We start from the raw sequence: 14,916 nt of genomic DNA on the forward strand, positions 1-14,916 counted from the left end.
TGTAAGATATAACATTTAAAGTTGATGACATAAACTCAGTTTTCATTTTAAAGACAAAAGTAAGAAACTGCTCACTCTGGAATATGTAGATAAAAATCCAGCACTTCAAATAACAAAAAAGAAGGGGAAAGTTTTGACAGTTTCTTTATACAAGTAAAAACTAAAATGGTAGCAAAAATAGTAATGATTGATTGTAGGAAGCCAAAAAGCAAACAGATTATAGAATGGTCACCAATGTGGGGTACACTGAAACAATACAGCCTCAAAATAGGATTTTCAAAAATGAAAAAGTAATTTTGGGTACTACAACAGAGACCCTGTTAGAAGACTGATTTCCACAAAGTACTGAGTAGCCACCCTCTGAAAAACAGGCTCTGTAAAGTGTCTCATATTGAACACCAAAAAGGCATGTCACCCAAAATAATTGCTCATTTTTAAAATCCTGGCCATAATATCAAGTCTCCTAAGGTCTTCAGGTTTTTGTAAATATAATATTCCTTAGTTGATTCATTACTGTAACAACTACAGAGCTGAATGTGTAAGTAATGAAAGAACAAATTCAACATTGTCTTCAGACAATGCTACAGTAAATTAATCTGAGTTATAGACCTATATTTTTATTTGAATCCACTCAAGAGTAACATGGTTAGGGCCTGATTCTTCTGCCAAAAAAATCAATGGGGAAACTCGCTTTGAGCTCAGTGAGAAAAGGAGTTGGCCTTATTGTATAGAAATTTTTAAATGCAAAACTACACATTTTTAACTTAAATTGTCATAACTTATTTACTAGGCAGTGAAAATAGATATACTTTTTCCTTTACTAATCTTACAGTTCTTCAACATTCAAAACTGACTTCAGTAGGAAGCTACAAGCATAGAACAAAGACAGGATTGGGCCCACTGAAGTGTCTTGCAGGAATAATATTGCCAAACTGCTCAACAAAACTTAAATAGCAAATCAAAGGAAGCAAAATACTAAAAAGTAGGTCTTCATTAAATTAAAATTGCTAAACAATAAATTATACTCATTTTGACCGTGATCCTTTAATGGGGCTCCACAGCGGGTCTGTGCTAATGAATTCCACTGCAAGATTAGGGCCTTTTATAGCAGGGGTTCTAGATATGAAACTAAAGGCTCTGGAACTATGCTTTTTCATCTATACTCAAGCAGTATAAGGAAGGCTGCTTCTGGAGATCTGTGATTTAGATCTGTAGTACTGGAATAATATGGGGCTAATGTGAATTAGTATTATTCCATACAACCTTCAGAGCCTATCAATAACAATGTCTTTATGACAACAAACCAAAAACATAGGCATTTTAAATGGATCCTGTAATTGGTATGTTAAAAGCTTACAGTCTTCACAGAATGACAACCAAAATAAGCGAGCAAAGTACACCATTTCAAACTTCAAGTACAGTTTCTCATCGTTATCTAAAATCCAGAGTAAGCATTACTGCATAAATCAGTACGATATACTTAGCATTTATACATCTCTTTTCATCCATAAATCTCAAAGCATTTTGCAAAGGAGAATAAGCATCATTATCCCTGGTTTATACAACAGGAAATGAAAACAAAACAACAATTTACATTGATACATTTTAATTGTACATATTAGAGAATAAGATGCCACTTTTTCTCCTTCCCCCCAAAAAATAAAAAGGCAAACCAATAAAATAACCTTCCAAAGATATATAGAGCAGAAGTTAAAGATTTCTCTCTGTGCAACATAAACATAAAGATATATTTGATCATACTTTTTAAGCAGAACATCTTTGGCAGATTCCATGTGCTTCAGGGCAATATTCTGGAAGAATGAGAGTTCCATTGCTTCCTGACGATTGTGAAATGTTTCTTTATCAACTAAGCGTAAATTTCTGTAAGACAGTCATAAAATGAATATTTTAAGTATATATACTTTTCACTTTGTATTTCTCTCTCTGAGTTATTGTTTGTAAAAGAAAAATTACCAAATGACATAGTTAAAAATTATAACTAGGACTAAACCAAATTCACTGTCCATTTTGGTCAATTTCATGGTCATAGGATTTTTAAAATCATAAATTTCATTATTTCAGCTATTTAAATCTAAAATGTCATGGTGTTGTAATTGTAGGGGTCCTGACCCAAAAAGGAGTTGTGTGTAGGGGGGAGGTCACAAGATTATTGTAGGGGGGGTTGCAGTCAATGTTCCCTCTAATTTTTTACATCCACGTGCAGAATGAATTTTGTTACGTGCACCAATATGGAGAGTGAGGGCTCTCCCTGCCCACCCCCTACTTGTCTCCCCTCCAGGTCCCTGTGGCTGCGCGCCCCTTTATAGCCTGCTGCTATAGAAGAAACCTAGGTTGCAGTACTGTTGTTGCTGGTGGCGGTGCTGCATTCAGAACTGGGCAGCTGGAGAGCGGCAGCTGCTGGCTGGGATCCCAGCTCTGATGGCAGCGCCCCACCAGCAGCAGCACAGAAGTAAGGGTGGCAATACCGTACCATGCCACCCTTACTTCTGCGCTGCTGCCTTCAGAGCTGGAGAGTGGTGGCTGCTGACTGAGGGCCCAGTTCTGCAGGCAGCAGCACAGAATTAAGGGTGGCAATACCTGACCATGCCATCCCATGTTGGCGCCCAGCCAACAGACGCTGCTCTGCAGCTGCCCATTTCTGAAGGCAGCGCAGAAGTCAGGGTGGCAATACTATGACCCCCCTTCAATAACCTTGCAACCCCTTTGCAACTCCCTTTTGGGTCAGGATCCCCAATTTGAGAAACGCTAGTCTCCCCAGTGAAATTTGTATAGTATAGGATAAAAGCACATGAAAGACCAGATTTCACAGTCCGTGACATGTTTTTCATGGCCAGGAATTTGGTAGGGCCCTAATTATAACCTACTTCTTAAGTTTGATTTTAAAATTATTTCACATCCATGATTTTAATTAAAATAGCAAGTTGCTATAAGATATTTGCTACTATTATTCTAGGTAAACAAAATATAAATTTAAAATAAATATTGCAATATTGACTACAAGTTTTGCACATGCTTCATATGTGCAATGAGATGGCCAGGGTTTCAGAGAACTTTAAATATGATATTAAGTTGAAGATAATGGAACTACTCACATGAGTAAAGTTAAGCATATGAATAAATGTTTGCAGAATTGGGGCCCATGTGCAGGTCACCAATTCTATTTACATTCAGGAAAAATATCCTGTGTGTGCTTTAAATGATTCCCTTCTAGTAAAATTCAACTCAAGAAGCTTCACAAATATACAAAAACACAAATATAAGACAGAAATAACATTTTAGTAAATTTAGTAATGTGAGTCAGCTAGCAAAATTCTTTTTAACATTTGTAAGGTATTTAAAACCAAATAAATTGGGTACTTGTCTGATAGTTAACAGATGTAAAAACAAATGTGTAACCTACTACTGAATTGCTTTCTAGCTGGCAAGCCACTGTGGATGCAGTGTTGATTCAATCCTCTGGTGTCAGTCAAAAAGAGCAGGATCAAGCAATTTTGTCTACTCTAAGAAGCAAAAAGGAAACTCTGGACCAATTAACTGACTGAGCAGAAATAATAAGGTGAATGAGGAAGAGGGTTGAGCAAAAAGGGGAAAAATACCTGCAAGTGCCCTGCTGAGCAAGATAATAACCCTTTCCTACTTGGAAACAATTCTAGTGCAGACTGACTGAAGTACTCCTTATCCAAATGCCACATCAACTAGTGTGGTCAGACTCACATGGAGGTGCTTGGTGAAAAGGTGGACAGAGCTCCATGTGACTACCTTGCAAAAGTCTATCCATTTTCAAACAGAGGGCTGGACCAAGAGAAGCTTGTATGAGGACCTCCCACAATTTAGGAAAAAAGATAATTCCACTTCCTCCTGCTGCACGGAAGAGGTCTTAAGGGACTGAGTAATATGAGAGAAGGTACAAGCGTAATTGTCTGAGAAAACATGCCCGGGGCATCTGCAGAAGGAGGGGGAGGACAAATTGAGAGGCAGGGGTGATCGGCAAAGGTATGGGACCCAAATCGCATGTCCCCTCTTCAAGGGGTCTGGTATTAGGGGTATGTGATAATTGCCTTCAGTTGCAAAGAGCTCCCTAGAGGCTACAGAAGAAGGAATGGGGAAAAGAGGAAGCCATTGAGAGGAGGATCAATTTAAGAAGTTCCTTGTAGGGGACAGAGGTTCCCTGACACTTGAGCAGAGAAACTGTGTATACTCTGTTGACTGAGGTAATGACCTAAGGTATAAGGAGCTCTTCTTCTCATACAGAGAACAGGGAGTCACTGAAGGGTGGGCCTGAAAGGAGTCTCCCAACTCCACTCCTTCCCCATTACTGATTATCTGACTGTCCTGTCCAAAAATGGGCAGAGGTGCTTCAAAGCAAGGTGAGGATGCCTGGTTGGAGTCTACTCCTAGTGGCAAATAAGCTGGGTATAGAGAACCACAGAGCTACTGCTTAAATGGGTATTGCAGGTACACTAGCCATGAGATGGGTGAGAAGAGGGAAACCAAAAACTTGAAGGCTTGATCTCCAATCATATTACAACAAATACTAAGATCATTTTTCTATAGAAAATGTATTTGGTATAAGGACAGAGAAAGATGGGATACAAAAACACTGGAGATTTGATATGCATATCAGATAATCTCCATTTACATGGTAAGAACAGGCATGTTGGGGCCTGATTCTGCATTCACTGTACAGTCAATACTCCAACAAACTTACAGAAGAATTTTGGGTGCAAAAAATTGCTTTCAAAATCTAGTCATAACTGACCCAGTTACATATGGTTCAATTTGTTGTGTACATAGAAGCTTAATCATGTTCCACTGCTAGGCTAAAGTTATTGAAGAAATTACCTTATCACCCTAAATAAGTATCTCCAACACCCAGTTGGGGACTGGTCACCCTCCCACTGAAGTCAGTGGGAGTTTTTGATCAGGACCAGAGTTCCCAGTCACTGAGGCCTAATGTTTCCAAAGAGGAGACCCACTGCCAAAGCCAGGGAGTGATTTAACGAAGGAGAGATCCTTGCTGGTAATGATCAAAGCAGTGGGGAAAAAAACCACCACAAACAACAAAAAACTGGACATGTCCATATCAAAGATGCCTCGGAGAAATCCAGAACCCTGACAGGCGCACTCTGTATCCCCTTCTTCAACAGAACCCAAAACTACTGGGAGGGCTGCCTCAAACTGCTTCTGATGGAGGCAGCTCCAAAGACCTATTTGACTGAGACTGGAACTGTCAAAATCAAGAGGCACCTCAACTTTGAATACCCACTCAATGAACATGGCTGTATGCATGGCAAAAGTAGTGTCAAAGGACCAGGCCAAAGAGTCACATGAAGATTGACGTTGAAAGCTCCTCACTGCTAAATCCTGCAGATTTAAGAACCCACCTCTGCAACAGCTTCTCTACATCAAAACTTTTCCTTTCCTGTTTGGAGAAAAGAGACATAATGCCAACTGGTCCTCCAACACATACTCCCACTTGACAGTGAGGAAGGTGGTGAGGCCTGGTGCCAGTTGTGTCTTCTTCCAGCAGAGTCGCAGTGATGAGTCCATGCAGTATGATGAAGGAAAGAGGGTTGAACAGCTCTAAATGATTTTGCTTACTAGAAGCTTCCAAGAGCATGTGACAAGGGAACATATATCACAACAGTTATCTATACAGAAAATTCTCAAAGCAGAACATCAATTTCAGAAGCCCAAGATAAAGATTCTAAATTCTGCACCCTATTTGCCCGAGTATATGAAATTTAGTAGATAAGTGAAGAATATTTGACAGAAATAGTTTATTACCCCTTGATTAGTTCCTACAATTGAACAAAAATATCTATTTAATTAAATTAATCAGTTTTAGTATCTTAAAAACGGTGCATTTTATTTTACTAAAAAGGAATCTTACTAGAATAGCTTGCATTTCTGATTATTACAGAATCTGATTAACTATCAAATGCTGCTTACTGGGTAGCTGAAGAACTCCCTGTCACAGAAATTGGGACAGTCCCCACTAGCCATATCTGTAGATTTAGAGGACAACCCTAAATTTGACAAAGAAAACCTTATAAAAGTTTTTTTTTTTCCATTGTCTTTTTCTTGCCCTTAAAAATATACATTTTAAAATTAATTGGATTTCAAATCTGAAAATTTTCACTTGGAAGTTGATTCAACTGAAGATTCAAATTAATGTCACGGTTATTGGAAGGTCCTGAATCATCAGAAACAGAAATAATATCCTGCTCAACCACAACTTTCAAAACTTTTAAAGATCATTCCCTCTGACAATATAAAGTTACTTCAGGACTCTTGCCATCAAAATGAGGAATTAGCTAACCAGAATCAGCTATATTAATCAAGTAAGAGGATTCTTCTTTGCTTTCATACCTCCTACACAATGAGAATATTTTCAGCTGTTAATCTCTTAGTTCTCTTAAATTCTTAAAATTGAGGTTCTGCTATACATATGCACTTTGTCCCCACATATCACAGTTCCCAGCAAACCTAATCAGCAAGGTATAATATGTGAACTAAGGCAGTGATTTTCAAGGAACCCAAGGGAGTTAGAGTGATCTGCCCTCACATTACTAATGTGACTCATGAGAACATCAGAGACTGATATGACAGAAAACATTTTTGTACATTCAACATGAATCTGTGGGACTGCCATACTTGCATAATTCTCTCAATAGCTCACGTGGTACTCCTTCAACTGTTGCTTATATCCCACAAGAATGGGAATATATGAATTCCTCTTATCTTAGCCTAGCATTTAACACTGTTGAAAGCCTGAAAGATAACATTCTGAACTATGTATTGTGACGGGGCAAGGCCAGATGGCTATAGAAAAGTAGTGGGAGATAGATATATTAGCTCCAGGCTAAACAAATCCCTGGTACCAGGTTAAGTGAAATGGAAGCTGCTCCAGGTAAATTAAGACACCTGGGGCCAATTAAGAACTTTCCAGAAGGCAGGGAGAATGCTAGGTTGATTGGGACACCTGAAGCCAATCAGGGGCTGGCTGAAACTAGTTAAAAGCCTCCCAGTTAGTCAGGTGGGTGTGCATGTCAAGAGCTGTGGGAGGAAGGTGTGCTGTTGGAGAGACTGAGCAGTACACACCATATCAGGCACAAGGAAGGAGGCCCTGAGGTAAGGGTGAAGTGGAGCTTGAGGAAGTGAGGGCTGCTTTAGGGGAAATAGCCCAGGGAATTGTACATATCATGTTTCTAAAAGGTCAGTTATCATAGCTGATACTATTAGGGTCCCTGGGCTGGAGCCCGGAGTAGAGGGTGGGCTTGGGCTTCCCCCCCACCTTTGCCCCCTGATTAATCACTGAGACTGGGAGACAACAGAGACTGTGCAAGGAAGGATAACTTCTCCTCACCTCCCTTACTGGCTTATGATGAAAATGGCTCAGTAGACTGTGACCCTTGTCTCTAGAGAGAGAAGGGTTATGTGGAGGGTCACAGTGAGCCTCTGAGGCTAGTGAAATCTGCCAGGAAATGTGGGACCCATGGAGGCAAGGACAGAGTTTTGTCACAGTATCCATTGGTAGCAAAATATTCTGAGAGTCCTGCATAAAAGTATGTCAAGGCAGCCATCAGTCAATTATTATAAATTTGTGGGGCTAGATGGCTGAGATCATAGATACCTTTTTCCATTCTGGAATAAGCCTTTTTGCATGCTCCTTTTCTGAGTAATCTAACTTTTTTTTTTAAGACTATTAAACATTTTTCTAATGCTGAGTTTTTGCCCTTCACTATAGACTCAGTGGCAGTCCTTCTGGTCTCCTATTTGGTCACAATGATGGAAGCAGAAAAGTAACAAAAATATGTTTGGAATGTCTGACTGGTTCTAGGACATTCTTCATTAACCAACTTTCAGATTTAGCAGAAGTAAATCAAAACAGGTTCCATTTCCCCAACAGAAAACGTGTAAGTCAGTGCAACTTCAAAATGAAAGGAGGCAATGGTCTGCCCATGACATGGGTATATAACCATCTCCCTCATTTTCAGTCCCAACCCACACACTGTATCAGGAATGTGGCCAGCTATATAGAGTCAACAATCACTTGGAAGAGTTCCATAGTAGCCTTAAATCCTATGATGACACAATAAGTAGGTTTTGCACATTTTCTGTCAGAAAAGCTTGAAATCTACAGGGCCCACACTTACTTAAAAGAAGTCTCCCATAAGTCCAGAACAGCCAGCATTGTGGGGTTCATTGCATACAAATTTTCCTTTATGTAACTGCAGGCTGATAAGAAAGATTTGTTCCAGAATTTTGGCACAACTTCCATTCTAAACAAAACAGTAAAATAAAGTCTCCAATTAGTCATGCTAAGAATCCAAAAAAATGTATATTTTCCTTATTAGTTATAATTGTGTTGCATGCCACTGAGATTTACAATTTTGGAAATAAAACTTAATTTCCTCTCTACTCTTCAGAAATTAAAAATATTGTCCTAGAATATTGGGGAGTACATATAAAATTAAATATTGAGATATAACTTTATGCTAAAACTTAAGCAGAGATATGCAACTTATTCATGGTCCCTTAGAGCTCATCAAACTAATTAGATTACATGCATGCTGCTTATACAGGTAATTAACCAATAATTTTTCTAAATGATCTTGAATATGTAATAGGTAAGCCTGGATGTCTGTCACAGCCATGATTTCTGTCACAAAACCTATGAATTCTAAGGTCTTTTAATAAAAAGTCATTGCCTTTTTCACCTCAGTCTGCCTGCTACTGAGTACAATTTTCATGCATTTTTACATATTTGGCACTTTGTGGTATCCTGCTAACTTTACATACTTTAAAAACTGTTAATCACAGTTATGTAACACTTTCTAATGGAAAATAGATTTAATAGTTAAAATATTTTGTGCCATGACTTTTTAAAAAACTAAAATTGTAACAAACATTTTTTATTGTGACAGAGATTAACGTTTCTCGCCTGTAACCAGAGTTCTTTGAGGTGCACTCTGCATGTTCACATTCGTGGGATGTGCTGATGGTGCGGCTCTGACTGTGGAATCTTTTGATAGCAGTGCCTGCTGGAGCACTTTTGCGCCCCCTCCCTGCCTCTCTATTCACTGTTCCTGAATGTTATAAGGGTCAGGGTACAGAAGGGGACATGGTGTTCCAGCCACCTCATTTCCTTCCAACAATCTCCTCAAATCCAAGTTTGGAATTAGGACTTGGAGAAAGAAGGGAAGATGGTCTGGGAGTGAGAATAGAGAGAGTACCTCTAAAAGAACTTAAGTTACAGGTGAGTAACCTTCACTGCTTCTTCGAGTGGCCTCTGATTATTCTCATTCATGGGATATTTTGACAAGCAGTACTGACCTTGAAGAAAGGTGGGACATAGAGTCCTAATTAAAGAGGGATTGAAATACTGCTCTGCCAAACTGAGCATCTGATCTAGACTCTAGGTCCAACGTATCTATGGATCTCCACATTGCAGCCCTACAAACTTCTGTACGTGGAACATGTCTAAGGCGTGCCATTGAGTTCACCATCGTTGTGGTGGAATAAGGATAGGGATGGATGCTAGTGTGTAGGCCCCTTATATGCATAGCCTAAGCCAATTTGATAATGCATAAGAGGTGATCACTTAACCTTTTTTATTATTAGCATAACATGTGAATAGATTAGGAAACTTTCTTAACAATTTAAAAAATAAACGCAAGCCCTTATTGTATCTAAAACTAAATTATGCAATTTTTCACCTGCATGTGCATGTGGGCTTGGGAAAATTACCAGCAGGTTAATTGACTGATTAATGTGAAATTGGGTTATCAAAGTAGGTAGGAACCTGTTGGTGACATAGCACAACTTTCTTTTTGGAATACTATAAATCGCAGGTCAGCCATGAGAGGCTGCAGTTCACTCACTTTTATAGCTGATGTTACAGCTATGGTGAAAGCTGTTTTAATTGAAAGGTGAAATAAAGAGCACTCTCCCACTGGCTCAAAGAGACTTCATAAGTTGTGTTAGGACTATGTTAAGATCCAATGCTGGTGAAGGGTTCTGGACTGGCTGGTAGAAGTTCATCAACCCTTTCATAAATCTCTTTACTGTCCCATGTGTGGAAACAGATTGTTTTCTATGAGTGATAAATTGATATGGTTGCTAAATTAACTTTAATCAATGATAAAGAGACTTGAAAATTTCAGCTGTACCATGTAGTCCAATACAGCCTGAATGAAAGCTGTGGTTGGGACTATATTGTTACTATTTGCCCAGAGGGAAAAAACTCTTCCACTTGAGGCTACACCACGTATGGGTTGAGTCTTTCCTGGGAGTTAATTAAGACATGTACCTCTAATGAGAATTTTCTAATTCTGCCCGAGCCCTATAGCCCAAGCTAGCAGGCACTAGTAGGCTATGAGTAATAATCCATTCCATGCTGTAGAGCCAACAGATGTGGAGTTAATGGAAAGATTGCTAAATTCCTTTGGATAGCTGAAGAAGGTCTGGGAACTACTGTTGCCTCAACTATTCTGGGGCAACCAGAATTACTTTGTCTTATTTTATCTTCCTTATTATCCTCTGGATGAGGGGAAATGGAGGGAAGGGATAAAGAAGAGGTACTTCATACCCATTTGATAGCCTCACCCTCAGAACTTTCAGGAACAGTAAGAGCAGGGTCAGGAGGGGCTGTGAGAGTGCTCCAATCAGCAGTGTTATCAAAAGGTTCCATTTCAGAGTTGCACCATCAGCACATCCCATGAGTGAGACTATGCAGAGGCTACTCGAAGAAGAATCAAGACTTTTCCCATTTTTTTGCCATGGCATACAACCAGCTTAGCCATTTAGCAATTAACAATTTTTCATCTCTCAATAGTTGCTTTCATAAAAGACAGATTTAAAATGTCTTAAATTGAAGTCCAAAATGAAAAGAAAAAACAGTAAAACAAAGTGGAATTTTAACTACATTACTGAAGAAAATGGTTGCTGCTTCATAGAGACATATGAGGCCTGAGCCTATAAAATACTGACCACCCTTGACTCCCACAGAAGACACCACCACCCCAGGGCTCTTGGTGCCTCACAAGAGGCACTTACAAATCCACACGATCAAATCTGATGTTTCCATTTTAAAAGCCACGCCTCTCTGCTGTGCAAAGAGGAAAACAGAACCATTAGTAAAAAATGTCCCATATTTCTTGTGAATACTCTTGTTTGCACCCTCAGAATGGACAGCTATAACAAAAAAAATTTCTGTCTACAGGGGAAAATACTGCTTAGTAGTTTTTGTAATTAATTTTGTGAGACTGCAAAATAGCTAAGAACGGTTCCTATATTAATTTGATTAGAAGAAAGTTTCATGCCTCAAGTACGTTAGTGGAAGAGAATTGTTTTGGCAAATGGCACTAGTCTGAGACAGAATTTTGCACTTATGGTAAGCAAAAGTAAGTGTGCAACTGCAACGTAAGATACATATGTTCTACCATAATGTTCTCCCTTTTATACACACCTCACCACCTCAGTGGAACAACAGGTGACAGACAACATGGTAGTTCTGCACAGAATCAGGACTCATGGGATAGCCCCTATGCCCAACCATCAGAAAATTATACTGGACCTTTCCCTCATATTGCCACTCTCTTCAGGGTGGGAACTGACTAAGCAACACACAACACAAAATTTGCAGAGATTACAGATGTACATCTGATTATATTTCAGGTATCTTAAGCCACAGGCCAGAAATGTAAATTACAGCAAGACCTTTTTGTTAAATCATTTTCCGGTAATTTTCCCCACAATATACGGCCCAGTCAATGGAAAGAATTTTCATGGTCTTCAATGGGCTCTAGATCAAGTCCATACTGTACTACTGGTGTCAAAGCCATTTTAGGGGCTGCAGTTAGAAGGTAGGGGAGGAACAAGTGAGGAATACAACAACAACACAAAGCAGAGTCCTTTGGTATTTGAAATACCAAAGATAAAAAGGTAGAAATTGTAACTAGTTAGTGTTTTAAAATAACTGTATGTGCATTGCCTTTATATATCATAATACAAATTAATGTAAACACTAATGAAATATGCCAGATGTACTAATGAAAATTACATCTCTATCTACAAATGAAAACTCTGCATGTGTCTCATGTCGTGGAAGACAAGGATTAACATGAAGCAGCATAGCTCTGTTGCTATGGTAAGTTTGGCTATTTGGAATGAGGCTAATTTTGTCAGTTTTTCCCCACTGATTTGGCTGCAACTTAATTTATAGTATAGAACTCTGTATTTCTAGGTCTCTTTCAAATCCTTGACAGCTTTAGTTAGGATTGGACTATTTCACAAGGAATATGATGGGCAAATAAAAGAGCATTTGACAAGTTAACATAAAAAGCTAGACTGCAGACCAATGGATGGGTTAGTTAAAAAACAAAAAACTGAACTCTAAAAATGGAAGTCACAATGTTGCCAGGGTGTCTGTGGGGTTCCTTTCAACTAAAGGCAACTGGTTAGCCAGTTTATGCTTAAACCTCCACATATAAGACAGACTGCAACCACTTCACTTTCATATCCCAGAAGGGCTGAAAACACATTCTAGAATTGGATCATTTATGCTGCTCTTCACCAAGCAGATCAAATTTCCGCTTATGTGACATTGATTTTAGAGCTACAATGACTGTTAGCTGATCCTACACTTTTTAAGGCAGGTGTGAAAGGAATGCATACAGTCCATTACTGTACACAAAGATATCATAGAAGATTAGGGTTGGAAGAGACCTCAGGAGGTCATCTAGTCCTACCCTCTGCTCAAAGCAGGACCTACCCCACTAAATCAAGCTCTGGCTGGGATGATTTAGTTGGGGTTGGTCCTGCTTTGAGCAGGGGGTTGGACTAGATGACCTCCTGAGGTCTCTTCCAACCCTAATCTTCTATGATTCTATGGTATCTTTGTATACATTAATGGACTGTATGCATTCCTTTCATACCTGTCTTAAAAAGTGTAAGATCAGCTAACAGTCATTGTAGCACTGAAATCAATGTCACATAAGCGGAAATTTGATCTGCTTGGTGAAGAGCAGCATAAACGATCCAACACATTCTAGAACTGGATCATTTATCTTTCACCTTTCTTTTGCCTGCTTGCCAACTGATATTCTCCTTTAGCTATGTTGGTAGAGGCTTATCTGATAATTTCTACATGCCAATTCCTAAATGTTAAATATATTATTTGTATGCTTCTCAATGAGTGCTTTGTAATATGACTGAAAGTTTAAGAAGTGTACAAATTTAATTGTTTTGAGAGGAAAGAAAGTGTTTGATTACTGTTGCTACATATTGTATTCTTGAACTAAAACTTACCAAGATGGATCTTTAGCCGTTGTAAATTGGCATAGCTACACTGAAATCCATGCAGACTGTGCACTAAAAAGCAATGTCTATTTACATCAGCTGAGGATGTGACCAGTTATCCCCCTTGCTGTGGGACTACATCCAACCTTATTATAATCTATAAATGTTAAATGCTCCAACAGAAAACTTGTTCTCAAAAGTTTGTCAGACTAACCACATTTTTCAGCGCTTTAATATGCAACTATATGAGGTTATGCAACAAACAACTAAATATTTCTTTTTAGTGATAATTAACATGCTCCAATTTGGATCAATTGCCTTTGTCTAACAAGGTTGCCCTACATACAGTATTCTCTCCTACTGTTGTCTAGTCAGTGTTCTTGAAGGAATATGTTTTCTTACTCTGCACGATGAGGTGGAAGAAAAGCTTCCTTCTTGTCTTCATCTTTTCCCCTGGGATCTCTTAAAACAAAGTCAACTAAAAGAAAGTATAAAAAAAGTCAAAACATAAATATGCTTAGCAAAGGAAAAACAACACTAGACTAACGGATCCAAACAGTTGGGCAACCCCAGTGAAGTGAATGCTGATGCATGGGTGTAACTGTACAGGGTATGTAATTCAAAACTTTATTTAAGTGAGATTTACAAAATAAAAGCAATTTTTATGAAACAGCAAAAGTATTGAATGATGCCATATTTCTCCCTTAAGGGAAAAAAATATGAAATCCTGTAGAACTTTCCTATTATAAATATGTATCCAACATCTCAGTCACCTACAAACTTCTAATTTACTTAAGGATGGGATTCACAATGAACTTATATATTTCAATAACTCAGAATATTCATATAACTAAAAAGAACAGATATCACCACCATCATCCTCAATTTACCTATAGCTTTCTTTACACTCAGAAGATAGTCTTCTCTCATTTCATCAGACAGCAAATATATACTTTCGCTGAGTACTTTCAGATGCTGTGGAACTAAATCCAAGACATGCTCCAGCCAAGAGTCTTCCATTGGAGCAACATGTTCTGTATCAATTCCATGGTGAATGTAATAGTAATATTTCTGTACAATAAAGGCATTAAATAAGTTGGCTCAGTTTGGCATTATAACAAAAAGATAAAGATGTCATTGCTAGAGCTGCTTTTGATGGAAGCATAAGTACATTTCAGGAGTATTAAGAGTTGGTTTACATTATATATATTTTCTATCCAGTACATGTTTTCTTCTTTTTATTTGGATTTTACTAGTCCATCTGTAAGGTCTGATTAGCTTGCTGTTTCATTTTGTCTTTAAAAAGTTAAGCAAATTAAGAGCTCTTTGATGGAACTAATTATTAATAGTTTTCTACTACAAAATAAAACACAGACAGCTGGGTCAGACTGAAGGGGAAGTACTGGTGAAACTCAAAGCCATTCACCATGCTGCAAAAAAGGGAAAATGCAGTTTTTAATCTTCAAAGGAAAGCCACAGATGTGGGTTTCACCAACATTAATAGATTCATAGATAAGGTCAGAAGGGACCTTTATGATCATCTAGTCTGACCTCCTGCACAACGCAGGCCACAGAATCTCACCCACCCAC

At 38.5% G+C, this 14,916-nt stretch overlaps 1 protein-coding gene across 1 annotated transcript in view; it reads right to left on the reverse strand.

Annotated features, from left to right (window-relative positions):
- DNAH7 (dynein axonemal heavy chain 7) overlaps window positions 1-14,916 on the reverse strand; it is a 287,995-nt gene that overhangs the window by 249,011 nt on the left and 24,068 nt on the right. The window contains exons 6-9 of the mRNA XM_037913207.2: window positions 14,217-14,397; window positions 13,729-13,804; window positions 8,181-8,306; window positions 1,762-1,881 (exon numbers count right to left, since the gene is read on the reverse strand). Of these exons, the coding sequence (XP_037769135.1) occupies window positions 1,762-1,881; window positions 8,181-8,306; window positions 13,729-13,804; window positions 14,217-14,397 (503 nt within the window). The remainder of the gene's footprint in view (window positions 1-1,761; window positions 1,882-8,180; window positions 8,307-13,728; window positions 13,805-14,216; window positions 14,398-14,916) is intronic.

Source organism: Chelonia mydas, chromosome 11 (assembly GCF_015237465.2).
Source record: "Chelonia mydas isolate rCheMyd1 chromosome 11, rCheMyd1.pri.v2, whole genome shotgun sequence".
Classification (NCBI taxonomy): Eukaryota; Metazoa; Chordata; order Testudines; family Cheloniidae; genus Chelonia; species Chelonia mydas.